The 22,362-nt window shown below is 39.9% G+C and overlaps 2 protein-coding genes across 2 annotated transcripts; both read right to left on the reverse strand.

Annotated features, from left to right (window-relative positions):
• Window positions 1-367: 367 nt before the first annotated feature.
• SH3BGRL3 (SH3 domain binding glutamate rich protein like 3) lies at window positions 368-5,293 on the reverse strand. The gene is made up of 3 exons (XM_081962002.1): window positions 4,969-5,293; window positions 4,070-4,237; window positions 368-1,354 (listed from the first exon to the last, which is right to left on the reverse strand). Exons 1-3 carry the CDS (start codon window positions 5,014-5,016, stop codon window positions 1,289-1,291), a joined length of 282 nt encoding a protein of 93 aa, XP_081818128.1. The 5' UTR covers window positions 5,017-5,293; the 3' UTR covers window positions 368-1,288.
• A 1,220-nt stretch (window positions 5,294-6,513) lies between these two features.
• CEP85 (centrosomal protein 85) lies at window positions 6,514-21,922 on the reverse strand. Its single transcript, XM_081961924.1, has 13 exons — window positions 21,731-21,922; window positions 19,695-19,813; window positions 17,491-18,176; window positions 16,202-16,332; window positions 15,448-15,565; window positions 14,681-14,866; window positions 13,698-13,850; window positions 13,368-13,522; window positions 12,224-12,341; window positions 11,140-11,190; window positions 10,942-11,049; window positions 9,430-9,655; window positions 6,514-8,789 (listed from the first exon to the last, which is right to left on the reverse strand). Exons 2-13 carry the CDS (start codon window positions 19,747-19,749, stop codon window positions 8,626-8,628), a joined length of 2,151 nt encoding a protein of 716 aa, XP_081818050.1. The 5' UTR covers window positions 19,750-19,813; window positions 21,731-21,922; the 3' UTR covers window positions 6,514-8,625.
• Between the last annotated feature and the right edge of the window lie 440 nt (window positions 21,923-22,362).

Consider the following 22,362-nt stretch of genomic DNA (forward strand, 5'->3'; position numbering starts at 1 on the left):
GGAAAGTCTCTTTCCTGGAGAAAAAAAACTGGCCACTGAACTGTGGGACAATTTTTACAGCACAAAATAGTGCAATGATTTAGCCTCACATTACAAATGGTTGCAAAAAGCCCAAATACTAAAATCCTACTTTAGATACATATCTAAATAGGAGGCAGTTGTGCCAAACACTTCCTTGCACTTCTGCCATTCTTCCGGCACATTTGGATTTTATTTTTTTAAAAGAAAGAGAATATTGCCCAAGTATAACAACAAAAGCAATCGAGTTGCTAAGAGTTAGAAAACAGATTTCCAAATGAAGGAAGAGAGTAGCCTCCAACTTCTGCATCCAACCAGACCATTAAAAAAAAAAACCAAACCACTGGGATGAAGGTTTTTAGCAATATTTAATGGCATCTTAACAAAAACATGGCTGTTTCTACATTTTGCTTTCAGAAATTAAAAAGAAAAGAAAATGCACTTGGTCCAAGTTTGCAAAAAGCCAGTTCCAAAAGAAAAAAGAAAAAAAGGGGGGGGGGGGAGCAGGAAACAGCTGAGGCTGAAATAGAGTGGAAATTGCCTTTCCCCCCCTTGGGGAGCAGGAGGGATGGTTTTTGTTCCCATTGCCAGGTGGAACACAAGGAAAAAAAAACACTAATGGACTAGATAGGAGAAATGCTCTTGGCCCCCCTCTGGAGAACCACTTTAAGAATGGCTGGGCTACCTCACCCTATTTTAAGATAGACACATACACCCCCCCCCCGCTAACAGCTGGCGGAGAAGGCAACGGGAGCACAAAACCATGTGCAGCACATTTTGCATTGCTAGACAAGAATCATCCCAGCAAGAGCAGATGTCTGCTGCTCTTTTTCCTGGGTTAAAATGAAAAAGGAACTAGGGGAAGTGACGTTTGCACATTGAAGGACGTACGGTGATAAGAAGGGAAGAAGCAACCAGCTCTTCCCTTTTAATACTAAGGGCAGTTTGAGCTCGAGAAAGAAAAGGGGGACGGGAGGGAAAGGTAGGGGAAAGCTCTGCTTCCCAAGGTCCTTAATTAGAAGATTAGCATCAGTCTACCCCCATAGGCACAGGAGAGGGGCCCAGCTGCATTTGAAGGAACAAATGAGCCGGTCTTTGGAGACCACAGTGAAAGAGGGAATGCAATTCAGAGGCAGTTGGAGAAGAGGTTGGTCGCGCAGAGCTGACAATCACTTAGGAGGTGGATCCATCTGGAATGCAGAATTTCCAAGTCCTGGATGGTTTTCATGTGGGGAGGAAGGTTTTCACGTGGGGCAGGGAAGAAGCCAGCTCAGGCTAACTTCAGGAATTGCTGCAGGGTGTTCTGTTCCACTGCTTCCACAAACAGTTCGTAGTCCTGCCAGGTGGGAGAAAAATGAACTAAAAAACATAGGGATATGTGCAGTGAAAGGCTAAGAATTCCTTAGCATCAAACCAAAACAGCCTCTGGAGCCAAACAGAACAGTTTTCATTACAGAAGGTTCAAAGGCCTGTTTCTTGTGCATCAAAACTGATTATATAGCCCTCTCCTTTGTAATCCTCTCTAGATACTTATCTTCACTTAACAACTGAGAGGTTAATCACGTCAAAAGTAAGGTTTGAGGTAATACAATTATACTTACATTGCTTAAATACAGTTGATACTATTGCTTCCATGTATTTTGTCCCCTTCTATCACAGGGAAAACAATAATTTGGTGGAAACATCTGCAGAATCCCTGGGAGATACACCTAAAGTCTTCAACTAAATGACTCACTAATGCTTTTGCTCAGACACCAGCCTGAGGGTGTATCCAGCCACAATTACTGTGAAAGCCACAAATACCTTATATATCACCTGCTGTCTTCCTTTCATAGCTAGTCTGTCTGATACAAACTGAGTCACTCCTTTACTCAGGATTTAGTTAATAGAATAGAATGGAAATAGAATAGAATGGAAAATGGAATGGAAAATAGAGTAGAATGGAATGGAATAGAATGGAAAAGAGGATACAGAATAGAATAGAATAGAAAATGGAATGGAAAATAGATTAGAGAATAGAATAGAAAATAGAATAGAATTTAGAATAAAATTTAGAATTTAGAATAGAATAGAGAATGGGATTGAATGGAAAACAGAATAGACAATAGAAAATAGAATAGAGAATAAAAATTAGAACTTAGAATAGAACAGAATTCTTTATTGGCCAAGTGTGATTGGACACACAAGATAAGGGAGAAGCCTGCAACTTTCAGCATTAATACAGTCCATACAGTCTAGACAATGTCTGAAAAATCCTTTTTCTTCACAGAACAAGGTTAACAATCACTTTGACATGATGAATTTTCAGAGTAAATGCCTTTTAACCTGCAGTATGTCCCTTGTCAGTCTCAGTATTAAGGCACACAATCAGAGATTTTTTACAGATACTTTTAGGTAGAAGGAAAAGGAGAGTATCCTTATGCCCAAAGGGCTGCTCCTTCTGCAAATGACCCTCTGACTTTTGTCAGGAAATGGCTCGGGAACATAATTTAGGCTGGAGTCAATATTCATTTTCCTCTCAAAGAAATGCACCACTATGGTCTATTAATATTTCCTCCTGCTGTCAGCAAACCAAATAACTTTTCCTCACCCTAACATTAATGATTCATTTTATAGTCTGAGACATTTTGTAATAAGCACCCAAAAGAGGATGGAAATGTATAGAAAGAGATGGTATTTTCCCTCCCCGTCTTAGCAAGATTCCGTGTCTAGTTTCATGCCAAGCCCAGCAAGATTACAGCTTTCCTTTTACTTACTCAAGGAACTTTCACTGTAACAGATGCTATTAAAAATGTTTGGCAATAGCAAGGGTTGCCCTACACTTCATATTTGAAAAAGGACAAAAATTCATTTAAACATTTGCTGGAGGAATCTGAATCTCCAGATGCAGAGTGTTGACGAACTACAACTCCAGATGTTGATGAACTACAATTCCTAGCAGCCCCAGCCAGCATGAGCATGGCCAATATCGAGGGATGCTGGGAGTTGTAACTTGGCAATATTTGGGATGATAGAAGCTTCCTTTCACCATTTTAAACCATACAAAATGACACAAGTAAGCATGCCACCAGTCATATTGTACACAAGGAGTTGTTACTCTGAGCTACTTCAGACACAGGTCATTCATTCATTTAGCATTAGCATCAAAATCTTGGCCTAGTCACAAAATGAGGCTGCCAGAGCCAATATTCCACCTTGTGATTGTAAAACTGCAAGTTAATTATTAAAAGCCAGAATTTCCAGCTGGCCTAGCCAAGAGTCTTTTGCTGATAGGGAATTCTGGTTAACATAAGGCCAGCATGCATTGGAGAGCACAGAGAGAAGGGCAACATTCATTCTCATTTGAAAGGGGCCAACAGAACTGAACAAAGTCCAGGTTGAAAGCAAAAAACCCCACAAAGCCCAAAGATGAGCAATTAACCTAAAACAATTGTGAGAGACACCAGATGGCAGCACTTAGCCAACCTTGAAAGGGGGGAAAAATTGATCAAGGAGGGATGGGCATAATATTTACCAGGAAATTCAAGATCGCAGCTGAGACTGGGGAGTTAAAAACGAAACACACCCTGGAAAAAGTCAGTGGCACTGCAAGCCTCCCTCATCTGTATTGTAGCCAAATCCACGGATACTCCCATGCCAGGAGATTGACTCAAGGACATTTACCATGATCATGATTGATTCTTCATCTACCTCCCAACATTTTTATGCTCTTGCTAAAGGCGAAGGAGCTATAAATCCTTGGCTTTAAATCTACATTTACATTTACTTTAAGAAACCAGCCAATTCATTTTGTTGTGGAGGTAGTGGGCACCTCTACTATTTTTATTTTTATTTATTTTATTTTTTTGCCTTCAAGTTAGTTTTGACTATTGGCGACTGCATGGATAAGTCTGCAGTTTTGTTGGCATTAACCCATTAGGATGCATTCAAGTGGCTCGTTCTTAATGAGATGCAAAATATTTAACGTTGCTACTACTGTCCCAGGGAAAATTCTCCCAAACAGTAATGTACAATTGAGCACCTACGACCTACAGCCGGGGGTCACACTCACCCCGCAGTAGTGGTCCCCGTTGAAAATCTGGGGAGGAATGGCTTTGGGGTTGCCCGATTTGGTCCTCATTTCTTCCCGAAGGGCATTGTCTTGGGAGATATCCACCATGTTGTACTTGATGTTCTTTCCATCCAAGATCCTGGTCACTTCGCTCTGCTGGGATTTGATCTGTGGGGCGGGCATATCAAACGAGGGGAAAAGAAAGAAGAGGAAGAGAAAAGGGGAAGAGGGTGAATCACCATGCAGAGGAGGCAACTAAAACACTAAGAGCCAGAGTCATACTTCCAGTGAATGAATCCAATCCTAGCTAAATACAGGCAGTATTGATCTCCACTAGTGATCAAGGAGATGGCAGCCCCCCAATAGAAGCAAGGATGGCTCCACTGCTGGGGATGGGGAAGGAAGGAGGGAGGGAGGGAAGGCTCCATGCCTCGGGGTGGGGGAAAAGCCTTTGGTAAAGGAAGACCCTCCCTCCCCTTTGTCACAGGATTGGACTTCTTCCCGTTCAGGTTTTCCTCAAATCGCTCAAGGGTCTCCACGGGCGTGGGTAGGAATTTGGAAGCCAATTAAGGAGTGGCTCCCCTTACACTGAAGGGATCCACCCTCGCGGGAAGCCTAAAGGGAAAAGAAGCCCACCTAAGAGCTAAGAGTCATTGCCCGCCCTCCAGATGTTCTGGCTGGAGGATGCAGAGGCGAGCACATCTGGAAGAGCTGGCTGGGGGGGGAGGAAAGTGCGGAGGGAGCAGGACCGTTTGGGGTGGAGGGCGCGCAGGCAGCCGCCCCAGGGGAAGGGGAGGAAGAGGGGGGGAAAGACCCCACCCCCGTAGGCAGCGCATACTGCAAAGGGGCGGGCACCGACGGGCGCTAGTGGGTGGGTGGGTGGTCTGCGCGGGGCTTACCTCCCGAGAACCGGTCACCGAAGTGCTGTAGATGGTGAGACAAGCCATGGCTGCCGGTCGCTTCCAGCCGCTCCCTGTCGCTGGGTTGCCCGGTGGTGGGTGGGTGAGTGGATGGATGGATGGGTTGGGAAGGAAGCGAAAGGGTGGGCAGGGCTCCCTCGCCTCCCCAAGCCTAGCCAGCACGTGACCGCAGCCAGACCAATGAGCTGAGCGGCCGCGAGCATGCGGAACAGGCGGGCAAGCTAGGCTCCGCTCAGCTGCGGCCAGAGGGAGTTGCTGGAGGGGGTCGCAAAAGATTCGGAGCCAGCCCGCTTCTCCTCCTCCTCTCTTCCGGAGCTGCAGCCGCGAGCCTCCTTGCAGATCTTCCGGGGTCCCCCGCCCAGAACGCAGCTGGGGTGGCTGCCAAGGAAAGGGGGCGTCTGCTCTGCGGGCATGGAAGGTCTCTGACTCATCAACTGGCAGCGCTTCTTGATGTGTTTGTGTGCGCAAATGGAGTCGTGGTGGATAGAGAATAATTGCTCCACTGATCAACTTAAGTCTCTGTTTCACACATTTTGCTTTTTTTTTTTTTTTACGAATCCCCATCCTTCTTTTATTAGCAAAGATGGAAAAGGGCAGCTATAAAAATAGGTGGGATCTTTTTTTACTTCTGCTATAGGCTTTAGGCAACTGCTATACTTTTACACTTAGTTATTTTAATAACTTTCAAAAAAAATTGAATCTGAATGGATATGCAGCAATTTTATTGCTACACTGTTTACATCAATGAGAAATGAAAATGCATTTTCTAAATTTCTCATTTAAGAGTCAGAGATTAGGTCCAAAAAATCAGGGCTGGAATTTAAAACATTCCATAAACTTTGATTAAAAGCAACTAGGTTAACTCTACCAAAACCAGTTTTTTCTTATTTTTAAAATAATTTCTTCTGAAAGAAATATGTTAAAACAACGAACAGTTGCAGCTTTTCCATAAAGGAGATATTCCTACTTTGAAAATGCAATGTAGAAATTGTGCAGTAAACTACAATCTTACAGTGAAATTCAGTGCAATCCTTGTATTAAGGATATACTTTATTTTAAAAAGTTCTACTCTTGTAATAAGAATACCAGTATATAAACAGATTTTCCTTGTGTGCAAACACAATAAAATGTTATACCCCTGAAATTTTCCCTATACCTGTACAAAAGGTTTGAGTCAATTTTTTTGCCAAATGCTGACAATAAAGCAGGTTCTGTCACAAGTTCAGATCATAGCTTTACAAACACTGTAGCTCCTTTTTTTAAAAATTGAACTTTTACTAAAGGATAGTAAGTTGTTAAAATGTAGAATACTAGCTATTATAACTATTGCATCTCAAGTGTACCAGAATTTGGGAAATAGCGGTCTGCAAACCAACAAATGTCAAATAGTGTATGGACTGACAAGGGTGTGCATTATCACACTATTATGTAGTCTAAAGCTTTAGAAGAATGTCAAGGAAGTATACAAATTAGTGGCACAATAAACTTACCGTGTCCAGATAGTCTACTAGCAAATAGCAACCATTGTTTACAAATTTATTCAATTAGGTTAACTGAGTAAAAGTAACTCAAAATAAAAATATAGTTATTCAGCAAAAATAAAATCCATGAACAAATTATAGGAAAATAAATGCAGAAAGTGGAGCAGTACAATAGCTTTGGCTCTGTTTTGATGATAGATGGAACCAAAGCATGGACGTAAAGGATAGGCTTGATGAGGCAAAAGTAGCTTATGGAAAAATAAGTAAACATATTTACTGCCAGTTTTAAGCTTAGAACTTTGTATGCTGTTACATTTTGCATTTTTAAATTTTTAAAAAAAGATTTTAAAAGATAATATTTACAAAATGACACATTGCTTAGATCCATACATAAACTATGATACATTCTGACAGAGCTCTTGGGGAAAACACCATGTGTATGAAGGTCAGCACAAAGTAAAGAACTGGCAACTGTGATTTTAGTTTTTTGTTTATATAATTATGTTAGTTATATATTGCCTGATCCACAAGAACTCTGGGCAATTAAATAATGTTCAGAATAGAAGGGTTTGAAATAAGGACATAAAAATGCTTAAAATAAGGATTGGATCTATACAAAATAAGACAGTCCTCCAGAGAATGGGCCAAGATAAAAAAAATAGTGAATTTCATCCAAAAAAGAAAATTGGAATATCTACGACCCTGGGTTATTGATAAATATCCATCTTAATTATATGAAGAAACATTCAAGGGGTTGTCAAAAATATATTGTTTCAAACAATAAATAGCATTGATTACAGCCAACCTTCACAGGAGACGCCACTAAATGAAGTAATTTATCATAAGCAATCTAACTACATTACACAAACATCCATATACTTAGTTAAATACATCTACAGCTGGGATTGTAATCAAAAGGACTGTAATCAAGAGAATGGAGAATGCTTGAGTTACAGTTCTCTCATTTGAATAATTTCCACAGATAAAACATTTGACATGTTGCAGGAACATATTCAGCATTCTTTTCAAGGTCAATTTTCAATTTTAAGAACAAGTGTAGCCCATCTACATGCCTTCACCATTGATCATGCTACCTACAGTTGACAGGAGTTCATCAACATAAGTAGTCACCGCCAGCCATGCTTGTCCTAATGGAAGGTCTTTTTGTAAAGTGCTGGCACAGCATTAAAGACTCCTCCAATATTACAACCTTGTGGAGGAATGAGCATTCATCTGTTCAGTCATAAGGACTAACAAATTATCACCTTGTTTCACAGAAGGGCTAGTTTTAAAACCAACCTGTAATTCTTTCTATTACAGTGTGTAAACCTAATTGCCCACATTGCAACAATATGAAAATTCAGTTTCTCTTTTTCCAAAGGTTTATTTCTAGGAGAATTAAGGCATTTCAACACTTGAATTCATACATTATAGAACGTCAAGTTAATGCTTGCATAGAGAACAGTGATATGAAAATAGTTTAAAAAGTGCATCTGCATTGAAAACCTATGAACCCAGGGTGACAGACTGACATTGAAAGTGTCTATGCCATTAGCAGTGGTCACAAGAAACCTGGGGAACCAGCACAGGCTTTGGAGAGCTAAAACATTTAAGGAGAAATGCTACAACTTCATCATATTATTTCTAGTTTCTGGAAGGAATTGGAAAAAACCTGAGAGTACATGATTATCTTACAAATTTCAAAAACCTGTTAAAAACAGATCTTTCTTCTGTTCAGACTTGCTTTACCACAGCTGATTCAGTTTTTTCCTACATACGACTGCCATTTTATATGCAATCCTAACTCATCAAAACTTTCGCAACCTGGCAGCTATTCCATTACAAAGAAAAAGAGTGTCTCCATGATTGCAGTGTCTGAAAAAATGCTTCTGCCATAAATTACAGAAATAAATGCTGGCAGACATTTTCCTGACTGCAGCTGCTAACAGGAACTAGATCCAGAATTGCAGGATACAAAATAAATATATATTTTTGGCCACGCCTTTACAGGCTGTTGTCCTTAGAGCATTCCTGTCAAGAGAAAATCTGATTTCCAGCTGTGGGAAGCATCTTTACCAGAACTGGTTATAAAGACCTTTTGAAAACTCACCCCGCACAGTACAAACTTACTTCACATCTTCCACTTATTTGGCCTTCACTGAGTAATGCAATTATCCCCCATATCTTGAGCATATCTGTCCGAAATAGCAGTCCTCAAGTCTTCAATCTCTTTGTGTAACTGTTTTACATCCTCCACTTTCTTTGCAAGCGTCTCTGGTTTCAGCAAGTCTTTTTCTTGTTGAACAGAATAATGTACAGCTGCAAAATCAGAGGAAAGCTCTCAGATTAATTAGTCATTTTCCAGTGAAAAATCAGCATTGGGGATTGGCATCCCTATAGCAGCTATAAAGTTTTAAAAGAATGCAGTTTTAAAAACTCTTATTAATGATCATGGGGACCACTTCCAAGCAGTTTGGAGTTAGATGGATAGTTCTAAATACCACAAATGTAACCATTACACCACAATCTTGAAACTCTACACAAGAAAACTCTAGGGAGCTCCACAAGCAGCAATCATGCTTAAATAAAGAGAAGGGAAGAGTTAAAAGATTTTCTCAGCACAAAATAGTATCGTCCCCCTAACTTCCATAAGGTACTATTAAAGAACATCAATTGGCAAGGTAGGACATAACGGTGCCTACATGGAGGGCAAGAACAGCAAGTGACAAAATGTACATGTCAACATAATCATGCTAGTGCTGTGATTTAAGAGATTTGAGTCAGATTATCAGGACCCAAGTAATGGGAGGATCTCCATGAGGGTGTCCCTGGGTAAGGTGGTGTCAAGGTTTGCTGTGGACACCATGCTAAGAAAGATACAAGGGTATTACAATCCCAAAGGATTACAAACAAAGGGACCATAATCTATCACTACAGACAACAGGCTCCTATGACTTACTGTGAATGCCTAACAGCAATGACAAATTGGGATCTTTTCCTTGAGCCCGCTGAGTAACCACACTGTACACAGAGTGCAAGTCCTGTAGGCAGCTGGCTAGTTCACTATGCAGCTCTTGGGTCAGGCTGGCTGTTTCACTTGACAGCAGCTGGCCCGGCTCCATCTGCGGGTGATGCTCCTGGAAGGTCAGGTTTTTTTCCATCAATTCTTGGTTCTGAGAAGACAGCTAAAAATAAGATGTAAAAAATCAGGGCTTTCAAAAACGCTTTCTGATTCTTTACTAGTCATGATTCCACAGCTCTGAATTTTACAAACATGTTTGGGAACTTGGACATCAGAAAGTACATCTGCAGCTTTTGCCTTTAGTTCTGAGATCATTCTTAGCATAGTATAGGCCGGGGTGTCAAACTCGCGTTGTCACATTCCCCCTTCGTTAAACCAGGCATGGGAACGTGATCAGCGTGTGATGCATCCGGCCTGCGAGTTTGACAGCCCTGGTATACCTGTAGGTTAACCATCACACAGTTGGGAGACTGAAAAGTTATATTTGAGGACTGGGATATTTGGCTTTTACAAGAAAGGAAAAAGACAAAGTTTAGATTATTGCATTTGTGCTACCAGGGAAAATAGTCTTACAAAGGAAAGTGGAAATTATTGTAAGTCTTCTGACAGGAGACATGCCAATACATTTGTGCTTCACAGAACAGAACTTCCAATTTGGAGACAGTTGTAATTTCTCCTCTTTTCCACCCTCCAAGAAGTAAATGCAATCTCTCTTTGATTAAGACAACGGTAAGGGGTCAAAATACAGAAAAAAATAAAATTCCTATAATAGGAAAGACGATCAACATACAATAATATTCCTTCAATACACTTCAGGGAAGTAGGAATTGGTATAAATTGTCCTCGCTTAACAAAATATTGGAGAATGAAGGAGTTATAGGTGCTTTGCATATATTCTATGGAACTTTGTGATTGATTTGTGTTTCATTGATTCAGACATTTTCAGCACCAGACAGAAGTTTGCAGTACAGTAATGCCAAACACGAGTAGCATATGAGCTGGTCAAAAGACTTGAATCATGGACTACAAGCACTCTCCAGGTCTCATGTAATCCCTCTAAACTGTATTTGTTTTTACTTTGAAGTGATAGAAAGGGGATTTATTTAACACATATAGAGAAATAACATTCGTTACCTTAAGTCTGTTTTAATTAAATTTAAATCAAATGGAGTTTTTCCTCATTTTACCTTCTTTTCAAAGTATGGTTCCTAATATTCTACTCAAAGTTCAAACTGCAGGCATTAATTAAAAAAAAAGATTATGCACTTCTGAACTAATTAAGAGGGAAGGTTCAAATCAGGCTATAGATTTGAACTGGAAAAAATGAGATGGATAAGGATACACTAGGCAAAAAGAGAAACTGCAGTAGAAAACTAGTGCGAAGAATCAGACAGTCTGATAATTGGAATTGTTAAAACTACCAACGCTTTTTAAAAAAAGAAGCTATACCTCTTTCACTGCTCTGCGTAGCTGCTGCAATGCATTTTCCTGCTTCAAGGCTTCTGCTCTCAGAGCTTGGGCTGTACCATCATCCTGAGCAATCTGTTCCTCCAGATCCTGGGAGTCAAAGACAAATTGAGATGATGTCACTGGTGAAGTGTTGCTTCAACAAGAAGTTTGCCTTTAATGCTTCAATCAAAAGCTCACCTTTATTTGTGAAGACAAGTGATCCAATTTCTTCTTCTGATTGTCCACAATCTAAATTTAAAGAATCAAAATGATCAAATGTTTCCATACATCTTCTAGCATTATGTGCCTGCTGCTGAATAAATGTGCTCACAAGCAATTATATCCTTGCACATGATCTAACCTAAAGGACTTGAAAAGTTTTATGACGGGGATAATCCCACCTACTCAAATTGCTAATTAGCATAATTTATGGGTTCTTTCAGAGAAGCTATTTTATTGCAAATCTGACCTCTTCCATACAATGCAGCCTTAGTTTAAAACCATATTTGAAGGAAAAGCTAAAGTGCCAAACATCTGTATTCATCATAAAAAAGGTGTAAACAATATTTATCCAAAGAGAAAGAACAAAATTACCACATCAAATCTATATAATGCCTAGCTTTCTCATGTTATTTTCCTTAAAAACTCACCTCTTCAACAAATGTATATCACATGTGAATGCATGTATATGTAACATCCACTAGAAGCTACACTAAAATAGCAGTTTAATAGTAATTGAACTTACTTTAAAATTAATTGCTTTAAAATCATATACTCTATGTAATTAATCCTTTCTGTGCAAATAGTAACAAAAAGTTGCATAGATATACAACAAGGAAAGGCACTGGTGCACTGAGGAAGGGAAGGGAGAACAAAACTGAGTGAAGAGATAAAGAGAAGACATCACCACCAGGAAACAGATGAAAGGTTTTTTAAAAGGCTTAAAATAAACTAGGCAAACATCCCACTCAAGACACTGTTTCTTCAAAAACAATGTGGGAAGATTCCTATATTGGTAACTGTAGACTACAGAATTAACCCAGATATGCTTATTTTAAGTGAATGTGACTGTCAATTTTGATTTTTTGTGTGATATAAAACTTTGATTGGGTTTATAATCTTGACCAAGTACATCCCAGCCTGATCAATGAGATATTGATACTGGATCCTAATACAAGAATATTGATCTATACAAATGATCATAAAGGAAGAGGATGCCGATCTTCTAATCAATACAGAATAGACACCTCCATAAGAGCTCCAATCTCAGCTGTGGAGTTACCTTCCTGAGAAGATCACATTCTTTTTGCACAGCCTCTTTTTCTTCTTTCTCTCTCTCTATCTCTTGGGCATAATCTTCTGGTACTGAAGGCTTCATTTGCTGCATTTTATCTTGTAAACTAAGAAACAGTTTTCATTAAATGAAATCAACTTTATGTAAGTTCACCCTTTGAAAGTGAGTCTCATAATTCTGCCTCTAAAACAAATTAAAAAGATTGCTCCATTCCAAAGACATGCGCCAATTCAAAAAAAAACCCACCCAACTATTAAAGAGACCCTCTGGTCTTGATTTTGTGTATGTCGAAGTTTCATGTCTGTGAGAAATTGAAAAGCTAAAACTGTCTACAAACAATGCCCTTCCATTCTCACAATCAAGTCTAAGCAACAAGGCAGGTTCTCTTACCAATGTTACCAAATTCCCATTATATTCAAAGAAAAACATGATGGAAGCAGGCAAATAAAGATGCCATCAAGGCCTCTTCCAATTTGGTTGCCCCTACCCGACAAGCCAAATGCCCCGTGAGGCTGATTTTTGTAAGATGCTCAGAAGGAAGCGAGTCCTAAACTGTGTAATAAATAGAGTATCTCCAAGAACAGGCACCCAGTTGAGGGAAAAGAATGTGTTGGAAGGAGATATAAACACAATCCCCTCCCAAAAGAATTATCCTCCCCCAAACAGCTCACATATGATATAGTCCTCGATTTACGACCATAATGGAGTTAACATTTCTGTTAGGTGAAATGTTTATTAAGTGAATTTTGCCCCATTTTATGACTCTTCTTGCCACACTTGTTAAATGAATCACTATACTTGATAACGGTTAAGTGAATCTGGCTTCCCCATTGACTTTGCCTGTCAGGTGGTTTATATGACCCCAGGACACTGCAACCATCACAAATAGGAGTCCGTTGCCAAGTGTCTGAATTTTGATCATGTGACCACAGGGATGCTGCAATGGTCATAAGTATGAAAAATGGTCATACGTCACCTTTTTCAGGGCAGTTGTAATTTGAACAGTTACTAAACCAACTGTTGTTAAGTCGAGGACTACCTGTAATATCTCCTGGGACTACTACTTCCAGGATCTTTTCTGAGTCCCAAGCCCACACAACGTTCTTGTTTCTTTCCACTTCCCTGGTGTTACCTGCGCACTGTGGAAAGCAGTTCCATTTCTTTGTGTTTCTGCACTTCTAGCTGCAGCTCCTTCTCTCGGCAGTCAGTGTGAACATCTCTTAGCTCCCTTTCAAGAGTAGTCACCATTTCTTGTAAAGTGCTAACTGTCTGCTGAGACTGCTTTAACTGAAAGGTTGGGGGAGTCGGGGTGGAGAGAGAACAAACACAAGCATTAGACTTAAAAGGAATTCCTTCTAGCAATTGGGACTATTCACAAAGCTAACACATTTGTTCAAGCTTGCAGACCTACACTATCCAGCTACTCTTCAAAGCCAGCTACATCCAGAAGATGCCCTCCTACCTGTTGACTTTGTTTTCGATGATCCTCCAATACTGGGAGGTCAGCAACATAGCGCTCCAGAGTCTCAATTCTCTGCTGCTTCCCATGGTTTTGTTCCAATTCTTTTTGGCATTTCTTTTTCAGGTACTCAATGTGCTTGTCTCTGGACTTGACCTGCAGGATAGAATATCAGGGGTAGGTAGCAGCACTTTATACTATTGATTTCAGATGCAAAAATGCCCATGACCTAAAAATAGACCATTATGTAGAACAAAAAGAAGTGATTCTGGGGCATAGCCTATGTTTAAAAAAAACATACTTTCCAGAAACATAGTTATGGAACCCACTCTACATTTTACATTACATAAAGAGCAGGATTTAGCTTTCTGCTGAAACCCTGAAGCACTGTAATAATACTCTAGCCTAACTTCAGTGCAATCATTTTGGGAAAATGTTAATGCTTTACCTTTTGCTCCTTTCTTTTATTAACTCCTAAAAAGATCACTTCCCATAGCACTTCTCTATTATACAATAGGACCGTGATGGCAAACTTATGGCACATCTGCCACTGGTGGCATGCGAAGCCCTCTCTGAAAGCATGCGAGCCATCGCCCAGCTGCGCTCCACCGCACATGCATGCCTGCCTCCCACAGGCCAGCTGATTTTTGGGTCTCTGCCGCGCATGTGGGAGACATGCCCGCATTCGCAGAATGTGTTTGTCGCACGCACATGTTCAGGGGTGTTCGCGCATGCATGCATGCATGGGGGGTGCGGCACAATCCCCCCCCTGCGCACCCCATTTTTGGTCCTAGGAGGCTTCAGGGTTTCAGCGATTTTGGCACACAAGGAGAAAAAGATTAGCCATCACTGCAGCAGGGTATGAAATGTATCAAAGCTTGAAGTGTGAATATTAAAATAATCAAATATTACAACAGAAAATTGCATTCCCATATAAAGAAGGAGACATTGGGACATCTGTTGGGGCTTCATCCAAAAAAGCCTACCCTTTCTTCTTGTTTCTTCAATTCTACTGTATGCTTCTGTATGGTCTCTTTGTGAATCTCCTGGATCCGTTTAATACCAGCTTCTGAAGCAGCCAGTTTCCTTTCCAATTCAATTTTGTCCTTATTGAGTGAGTCCGTTTTTTCAGTAAACTGAGCCCGTAAAAATATATTCTCCCGCTGTAACTCCTGCAAAAGATATTAAATAAAATAGCAATAGCCAGAACATCTCCTAAAATTGATACTCATCATCATATTCATTGAAGAATTGCTCAAATTGAATGTGAGCTCAGTAAATACTGGGGACAAGAAGAGAAACACATCAATATTTGAAGGACAAACAGAATATCTGATTATCTTCAGTGTGCTCCCCAGAGAATCAAGCAGGCTCCAATGCTTAGAGAACAAAAGACCTGCGTGCTGGCCTAGAGGTGAAGACGGCCACCTCATACTCAGGTGGCTAAGAGTTCAATCCTAGGCAGTGGCAGATGTTTCTCTATCAGGGCACAAAGAAAAAATATAGGCTGCATACTCTGCATAGGCATTAGAAAAGGCATCCGGCCAATCAAAGCTCAGCTCCATTCAGTTGCCCCTGACTCCACTCCAATAAAAGGGATTTTAAAGACAAAATAATTGCAGAGATTAAAGATTCCTGAAGGAGCAGCTCTAGAGCATGTCTCTTCTCCATTCAGGCCTTCTCTAATCCCGCAATGAATGTAAAATCCTTTTCCCAATAGCATATTTCAAGTGTGACCAGTTATAAGGGTTACCTGCATTCTGAAGAGATTCATATCCCCATAAGGAGCAGGATGGCCATAGAGGGCACTGTGGACTTGCATTTCACTTTCTTGTAGTTTCTGCTCCAGCTGGGAAATGTGCTGTCTCTGCCTATGAGAATAAACCCATGCAGTATATTAACACTGACAAAATTAAAAGTATAAAAGGGAACATTTGAGGGCTTTCAGCAAAATGGTTAAATAACATTTATTTTTTTATGTTTGTAATTGAGCAGGAAATCAATACATGGACTCAGAGTGATGTATGAGGAAAAGCTAACCGAGAAAGAGTTATCCATCTCCATAATTCCTCTCATAAGTCAATAAAAGCCAATTAAATGCACTCAATAGAAATCACAACTCACCCCAGAAGCAAAAGCTTTGTTATCCTAGTTAAAAGACAAGCTACACCTTAGTGTAACCAGAAGAAGCCAAGGATGTCCTTTTTAATTAATAGAGGGAAGAAAACCTCTTTTTAAAAAGTGGTGTTCTTCCTCACTCTTCCTATGTTTTTGACACAGCAAACACCAAAACTGCTTAGTATTTGGGCAAAAAGAGTCTTGAACAATTTAATTTCTTCCATGGAAATATAAAGCATAAGCTTAACCACTCATAAATAAGTTGTAGAGTATTTAGTGAAGTTTATTATGCCAAAGATTGTTTGCTTTTCTATCAATATGAAATACAATCTAAGCATTACTCTCTGGTGAAAAAAATCTATAAGGTAAACTAATGTTTAATTCCTTACCTGTCAATGAGAATTTCTTTCTCCAGGAGCAAATTTTCATTTGTGCTGGCAATGCCAACCCACTGAGCTGGATCAAGTGTGTGCAGTGAAGTACTGTTCACCAAGGGATAGTAACAAGCTTTATTTTGCAGCTGGAATTATGACATTCAGAGACAAGGCATGAGATTCAGTTCTCAAAGAGAAAGTCAATGTTAGATTTGGGGGGGAGGAGGAAGGAGGATTGTCTTTAGATTCTTTTTTTGTTCTCTCTTCCACATGTTAAAACATAGAAACTCTTATTTCAGTCTATATTCAAACACCATCAGGCATATATAATCTCTCTGACATAATTTCATATCATTGTGTGCCACTATAAAAGTACTAAACAATTAATTTATATAGCTAGAAGATAATGCATATTTTATGGCAGGGCTCCTTAAAAGAAGTTAATAAGCCACTCCGTTCAAAAAATAGAAGTCAACAGCCGCAACATTTAACTCAACAAAGCCATCCTGAATTCATTTGAACTACATCTAATTTTCAAAAGTTTGGTTCTGGCTTATTAATGTTGCATTTTGGCTGACATAAATAATATCATTACTATGACTCTGGATTGATCACTGGATTTTACAGATCTTGGCTGAATCTGTCTACATATGAAGTTGGTGTAACATAATTATTGTACAATATTGGTAAAATAAAACTGCACCTAATTTGCAGTGATGGACTGTTGATGTTATTTTGCTAACATTTGACTTTTTTCAATCAAGGGACTTTCAAGCAATGTCATAATAGTTTTTGGAACTATTAATAACAATTATAATTTCTTCTCCATTCCCCATTTTTCTTTAAATTATTATATTTATCGATTTTGAGATTGCATTTTTAAATTTTGGTAGTATATATTTGTATTTTTCTTTTATCGTGTTTAATGCAATTTTATTGCCCATGCTTCATACTATATCTTTTATCTGTAACCTCTCCTTGAAAAGGTACAGTGGCACCACTTTTCAAAAGCCTAATAAAGCTAAATCTATAGCCATCGTCCTTGTTTTCTTTCCTAAAGGCTTGATCCTGCAATAAAAGCACCCAGGGAATTATTTCTCCAGAGGTACAATACTAGAATATACCAGGCTTTTAAATTAAGACACTTCTACAGATTTCCCCATATTCAGCATTTGTTCCCTTTGAAAATTATATGCAACATTAGCTCTGGTCTACGTACTCCTCATGAGCCCTGGCAGAAAAGTTACAGGCAGAAAAGCTACATATGCAGACATTCCCTATAGACAGAGGTTAAAATAACTTACATGCATCTGTTCCAGTTGCAGTTGAACACAATCTAGATGTTGTTTCCAAGCACTGTGTGCACAATTTTCATGTGGATGTATTGTACAAGCTTCCTGCTTCGATGTCTGAGATTGAGCAGCCAAAGGGGTGGAAAACATACTAGCAGCATTAAGTCCCAGGGATACTTGCTTTCCACAGACTCTATTGGAATCTGTTGATGTTTTAGTATTCTGCAGTATTTTATTGTATTCTTTTTCTAGGCCAGCAGAAGTGCTATTTGAATTGCCTGGAGTGTACATCTGGAGTTGGGACCAAGGACCAAGAGAATGCCTATCTAGAAAAGCAGAATGGGTGACTTCAGCATTTAGGCTGATAGGTTTCTGAACAGAGTCCACACCTGACTGACCAGAACTACGAAACAAGGACTGATTATAACCATTTTCTGCTGAAGTCTGATTCAGACAAAGAGAATTCTGATTGATCGCCTGGGATTGCCTCAAAGTATCAGAGTCATAGCTGGACACCAGTCCTCCTGTGTCACCCAGTGAATTTGGCATGGAGGAAGCCAAAGTGGTCTGAGGAGGGCTTGATTCACTTGCTAGACAAGGTGATCTGTCCAATGTGGAGGGCATGACGTGAGCTGTAGGAATGGCCACTTGGGTTTTGATGGGTTGAAATGAAGAACCATAGTTGAGACTGCTGGATGCTAGAAAAGAAAAAACAATACCGGAATTAAAAACAAAACTTTATAGATCGGCGGATATTTCACTTACCCTGGCTTTTGTGTACACCAATTATCTAGAAAATTGCCCAGAATAATTACTGTTTACAGTAATTATAATAATGATAGCTTTCTTAATGTATAGTGTTATGACTAATAATAAAATCTAGATAGACAATCAGAGTAAGCCTTTTTGATTAAATGAGACTTTTTAATCATGTAGCATTCTAGTTGCTCATAAAACACAAGTTAAAGCTTTAGAAAATGTCAAAACTTACTTAGGAATCAAGACCTCAGATCTTAATTATATTCCCATCCACTGAATTGAAATCCTCATTTGTTTCCAGATATATAAAGGAAGAGGCTGCTATTCCAAGGAAGCAGCTAACTAGTTACTGCTTTTAAATGCAGTAAATGGTTCTATGTTGGCACCAGGCTCTTCCGAAAACAAGTGTATGTTTTTGCTAATCACTATATGGGATAAGGAGAAGTTGAATGCTGAAAATACTGACGTGGAAATACCAGAGCTAACTAGATGGACGTATGAAGTTATTCTTAGTAGCGCTCAGATTTCAATACAGGAAAAACAACAGCAGCTATGCTAAACTCTGCATGGGGCATGGTGTTCTAACAGTGTTTCCATCTCATGAGATTCACCATATAAATTTCAAAAGTATATATATATATATATATAACACCAAAACAGATTATTAGGAATGCAAGTTGATTGTAAAATTTAAAATCCATTTTAAAAATGTGAGAAAAATGGATTGATCAAAAATTTGTCCAAGAAGGCAATGCAGAAAAGTAGGTTAGTGCTGTTTACATTTTAGTTACAGAAAGCCAGTTTGATTTAGTGGTTAAGATACTGGACTAGAAACATGGAAATCTGACTTCTAATCCTGCCACAAAAGCCAAGTGGGTGACATTGGGTCAGCCATTCCTTCTCAACCCCAGGAAGAAGACACTGGCAAACTATTTCGGGGGGTGGGTGGGGGTGGGATATTGCCAAGAAAACAATCTGTGTCAATTCCAGGAGTCAATTCTAAATTTAAAGAAAAAAACAAAGACAACAAGGGGGGAAATGCTAAATAAAATTTCTTCAGGAAGAATATCCCTCGCAATAAGTAGTACTTGTTCCTTAATGTCTAATAGGACAAGTATTTGGAGAAAGGTATCCAAATATTAAAAGAACTATCCGGCTAGCACTTGCAGGAGACAATGCTTTACAGACTTGGTGGTACAAATGACATTAAACTGACTTTCAGCTCTCCATGCCTGAATATACAGAGACAGAATTATGAGGGTGAATCTCTCAATGTGATCCACTTAGCTGATCAGACTAATCTGTAGCAACCTGCACAAACTGTGGGGGCTATTCTCCAATTTATTGTTCCTAACTGAGTGTATTATTTGTCCGAATATTTTTACAATTTCATCTAATAAGGGAGGAAAAAAAATTAAAGGAACTCTAAGAATTAAGGGATTAAAATGAACATTTACCATCATTATTGCTTGATGAGGGGACTCCAACAAATGTTCCCCCAGAGGCCGACATTCTTGATTTTTGATAAAAGCTTCTCTTTAGAACCACAAATTGATCTGGAATTTTCAGATGGTACCTAAGGAGTACATAAGAGCAACAATATAACACTTGGATAATTATAAAAAGGTAACACTCTTCCCCAGTCAAATTTCAATTCTGGTGATTGCTTTCATGGATTTCTGTTTGGATCAGTTCTTCAGAGCTATGACGCAATCAGACCCAACTGAATCAAAGCCCTCCGACTGGTCTGAAACCTTCCCAAAATCTCATGTATGTCCAGGAGACACTTTGACCAGGATGTTTTTATTCATATATAGAACTGAAGAAGTCTTCAGGAAGGCTATGTATCATCTGACTTTTGAATTAAATTCTGGGCTGCTACTCCACAACAGAGTTTGTAGATCATAAATCCTAGCTCATAATTTTACAATCATATCAACAGAGAATAGCAAAACAGCCAATATGCAGTACAGACCAAGAGCAAACATGAGCCAAGATATTTGTTTAGTGTGCTATTTTTAAAAAATGAAGTTTATAAAGATCAAAAGATTTATTGTATCATTATCTCAGGTTTTTTTTCCTCCGAATGCAATTTACTCAGTATTACACCTTATGATAACACTTTTGGATTCTTTTCCTATTATTCAGTTCCATATTTTTAGCTCTTTTTATGTGTTTAATTTTGTTTTCCAGCCAGAATCTACTGGAGTTGGATGGCCTGTACTTTTAAACACAATAAAATAAATACAGGTAGTCCTCAACTTACAATCATTCATTTAGTGACCAAAGTTACAACAGCCCGGAAAAAAGTGACATGACCATTTTTCACACAACTGTTGCAGCATCCCCACGGTCACGTGGTCAAAATTTGAACATTTGGCAACTGGCATGTATTTATTTATGACAGTTGCAATGTCCAGTGTTATGTGACCACTTTTTGCGACCTTCTGTCAAGCAAAGTCAATGCGGAAGCCAGATTTATTTAACAACTGCAGTGTTCCACTGCAGTTATTAAATCCACAACCATGTGACTAACTTAACCAATGCAATGATTCACTTAACAGCTGTGGCAAGAAGTCATAAAATGGGGTCACCCTTAACCACAGAATTGTTGGGATCAATTGTGATCATAAGTGGAGGACTACAGGTAAAGGTAAAGATTCCCCTCGCACATATGTGCTAATCGTTCCCGACTCTAGAGGGCGGTGCTCATCTCCATTTCTAAGCCGAAGAGCCAGTGCTGTCCGAAGACGTCCCTGTGGTCATGTGGCCAGCATGACTAAATGCCAAAGGCGCACGGAAAGCTGTTCCCTTCCCATCAAAGGTGGTCCCTATTTTTCCACTTGCATTTTTACATGCTTTCGAACTGCTAGGTTGGCAGAAGCTGGGACAAGTAATGGGTGCTCACTCCCTTATGTGTCATTAGGGATTCGAACCAACGAACTGCCAACCTTTCTGATCAACAAGCTCAGCGTCTTAGCTACTGAGCCACGGTATCCCATGTTGACAATTACACCTGTAAATTAATTATTCATGTCACCATTATATACCAGGAATATCTTTCCAACAAGCAATTTTTTTTTGGAGGGGGAGAATACATGTGTTTATGGGGAGAGGAAGGTTGGGTGCTTCCCCAATGCAACAAGACCCCCTTCTAGCACCAGCTCTGCGCATGCTCCAAACTAAGCCGCTTTCCCCAACGCGGAGCCCTTTCGACCCATCAATTCCAGTTATCCCCAGCCTGAAAGTCGAGGCTAGGAAAGATGGACATCGTAGTTGGCGCTGTCTCGAGCGATCCAATTGGGATAAAGCTGGGGTGGGGGTGGGGGGCAAAGTACACAATTTCACTTTCCGTCGCCCCCCCTCCCCCAAGAAAAAAGCAGGGATGTCAATTCCAGAGGTTGAAGCACTGATGGGAGAAAAACGAGAAACTCTTCAGGGCTCTTTTAAACTTTTTTAAACCAAAAGGAGAAAGTAAATGTTCGATTATTACCTCCGAGGGACCCTCGGGCCTCCACTTAAAAGACAACTTTAAATGGAGAGTAACGACCCACCGCCGGCGGAAAACGGCGCCTCAGAGAGAGCGCGGCGCTAAGCCTGGCCGGACCCGCGGCTACTGCGCGTGCGCAGCAACCGTTGCCAGCAGGAGGTTACGACATCCCAGGCGCGCGGGTTCCATGAAGAGCTCGCGGCGTCCGGCCCGCTGTCTCTCTCTCTATTGGTCTTCCTTCTCCGATTAGACCAGACTGTGGTTGTCCAATAGAAACTCTGTTTGGGCAAGAAGCTCCGCCCCTCGCCCCAATTTAAAATTGAGAGCGGGACAAAATTGTCCCCTGCCGCTGGCCGTAGGAAGATTTTAAATCATGTAAGAATGGATCTAAGTTGATTATATGATGATGATGATGATCTCTTAGGGGTGGCGTGACCGGGAACCTGTTGCTTGGTGAAACTGGTCCCTCTTCTGTCAGCGTTCTCATTTTTTTGCTGGACAAAAGGCCGAACAGCTAAATCTTATTTTTTAATTATAGAAGGCTCAGATGCCCAAGAGGCAGTGGGTTGAGACGGGCAAGCATAAGAGAGGATTTTTTCGGATGAGGAGAGATCTACAAGATGAGTGATTCCATG

Source organism: Natrix helvetica (genome assembly GCF_964273705.1).
Source record: "Natrix helvetica genome assembly, chromosome: 9".
Lineage (NCBI taxonomy): Eukaryota > Metazoa > Chordata > Lepidosauria > Squamata > Natricidae > Natrix > Natrix helvetica.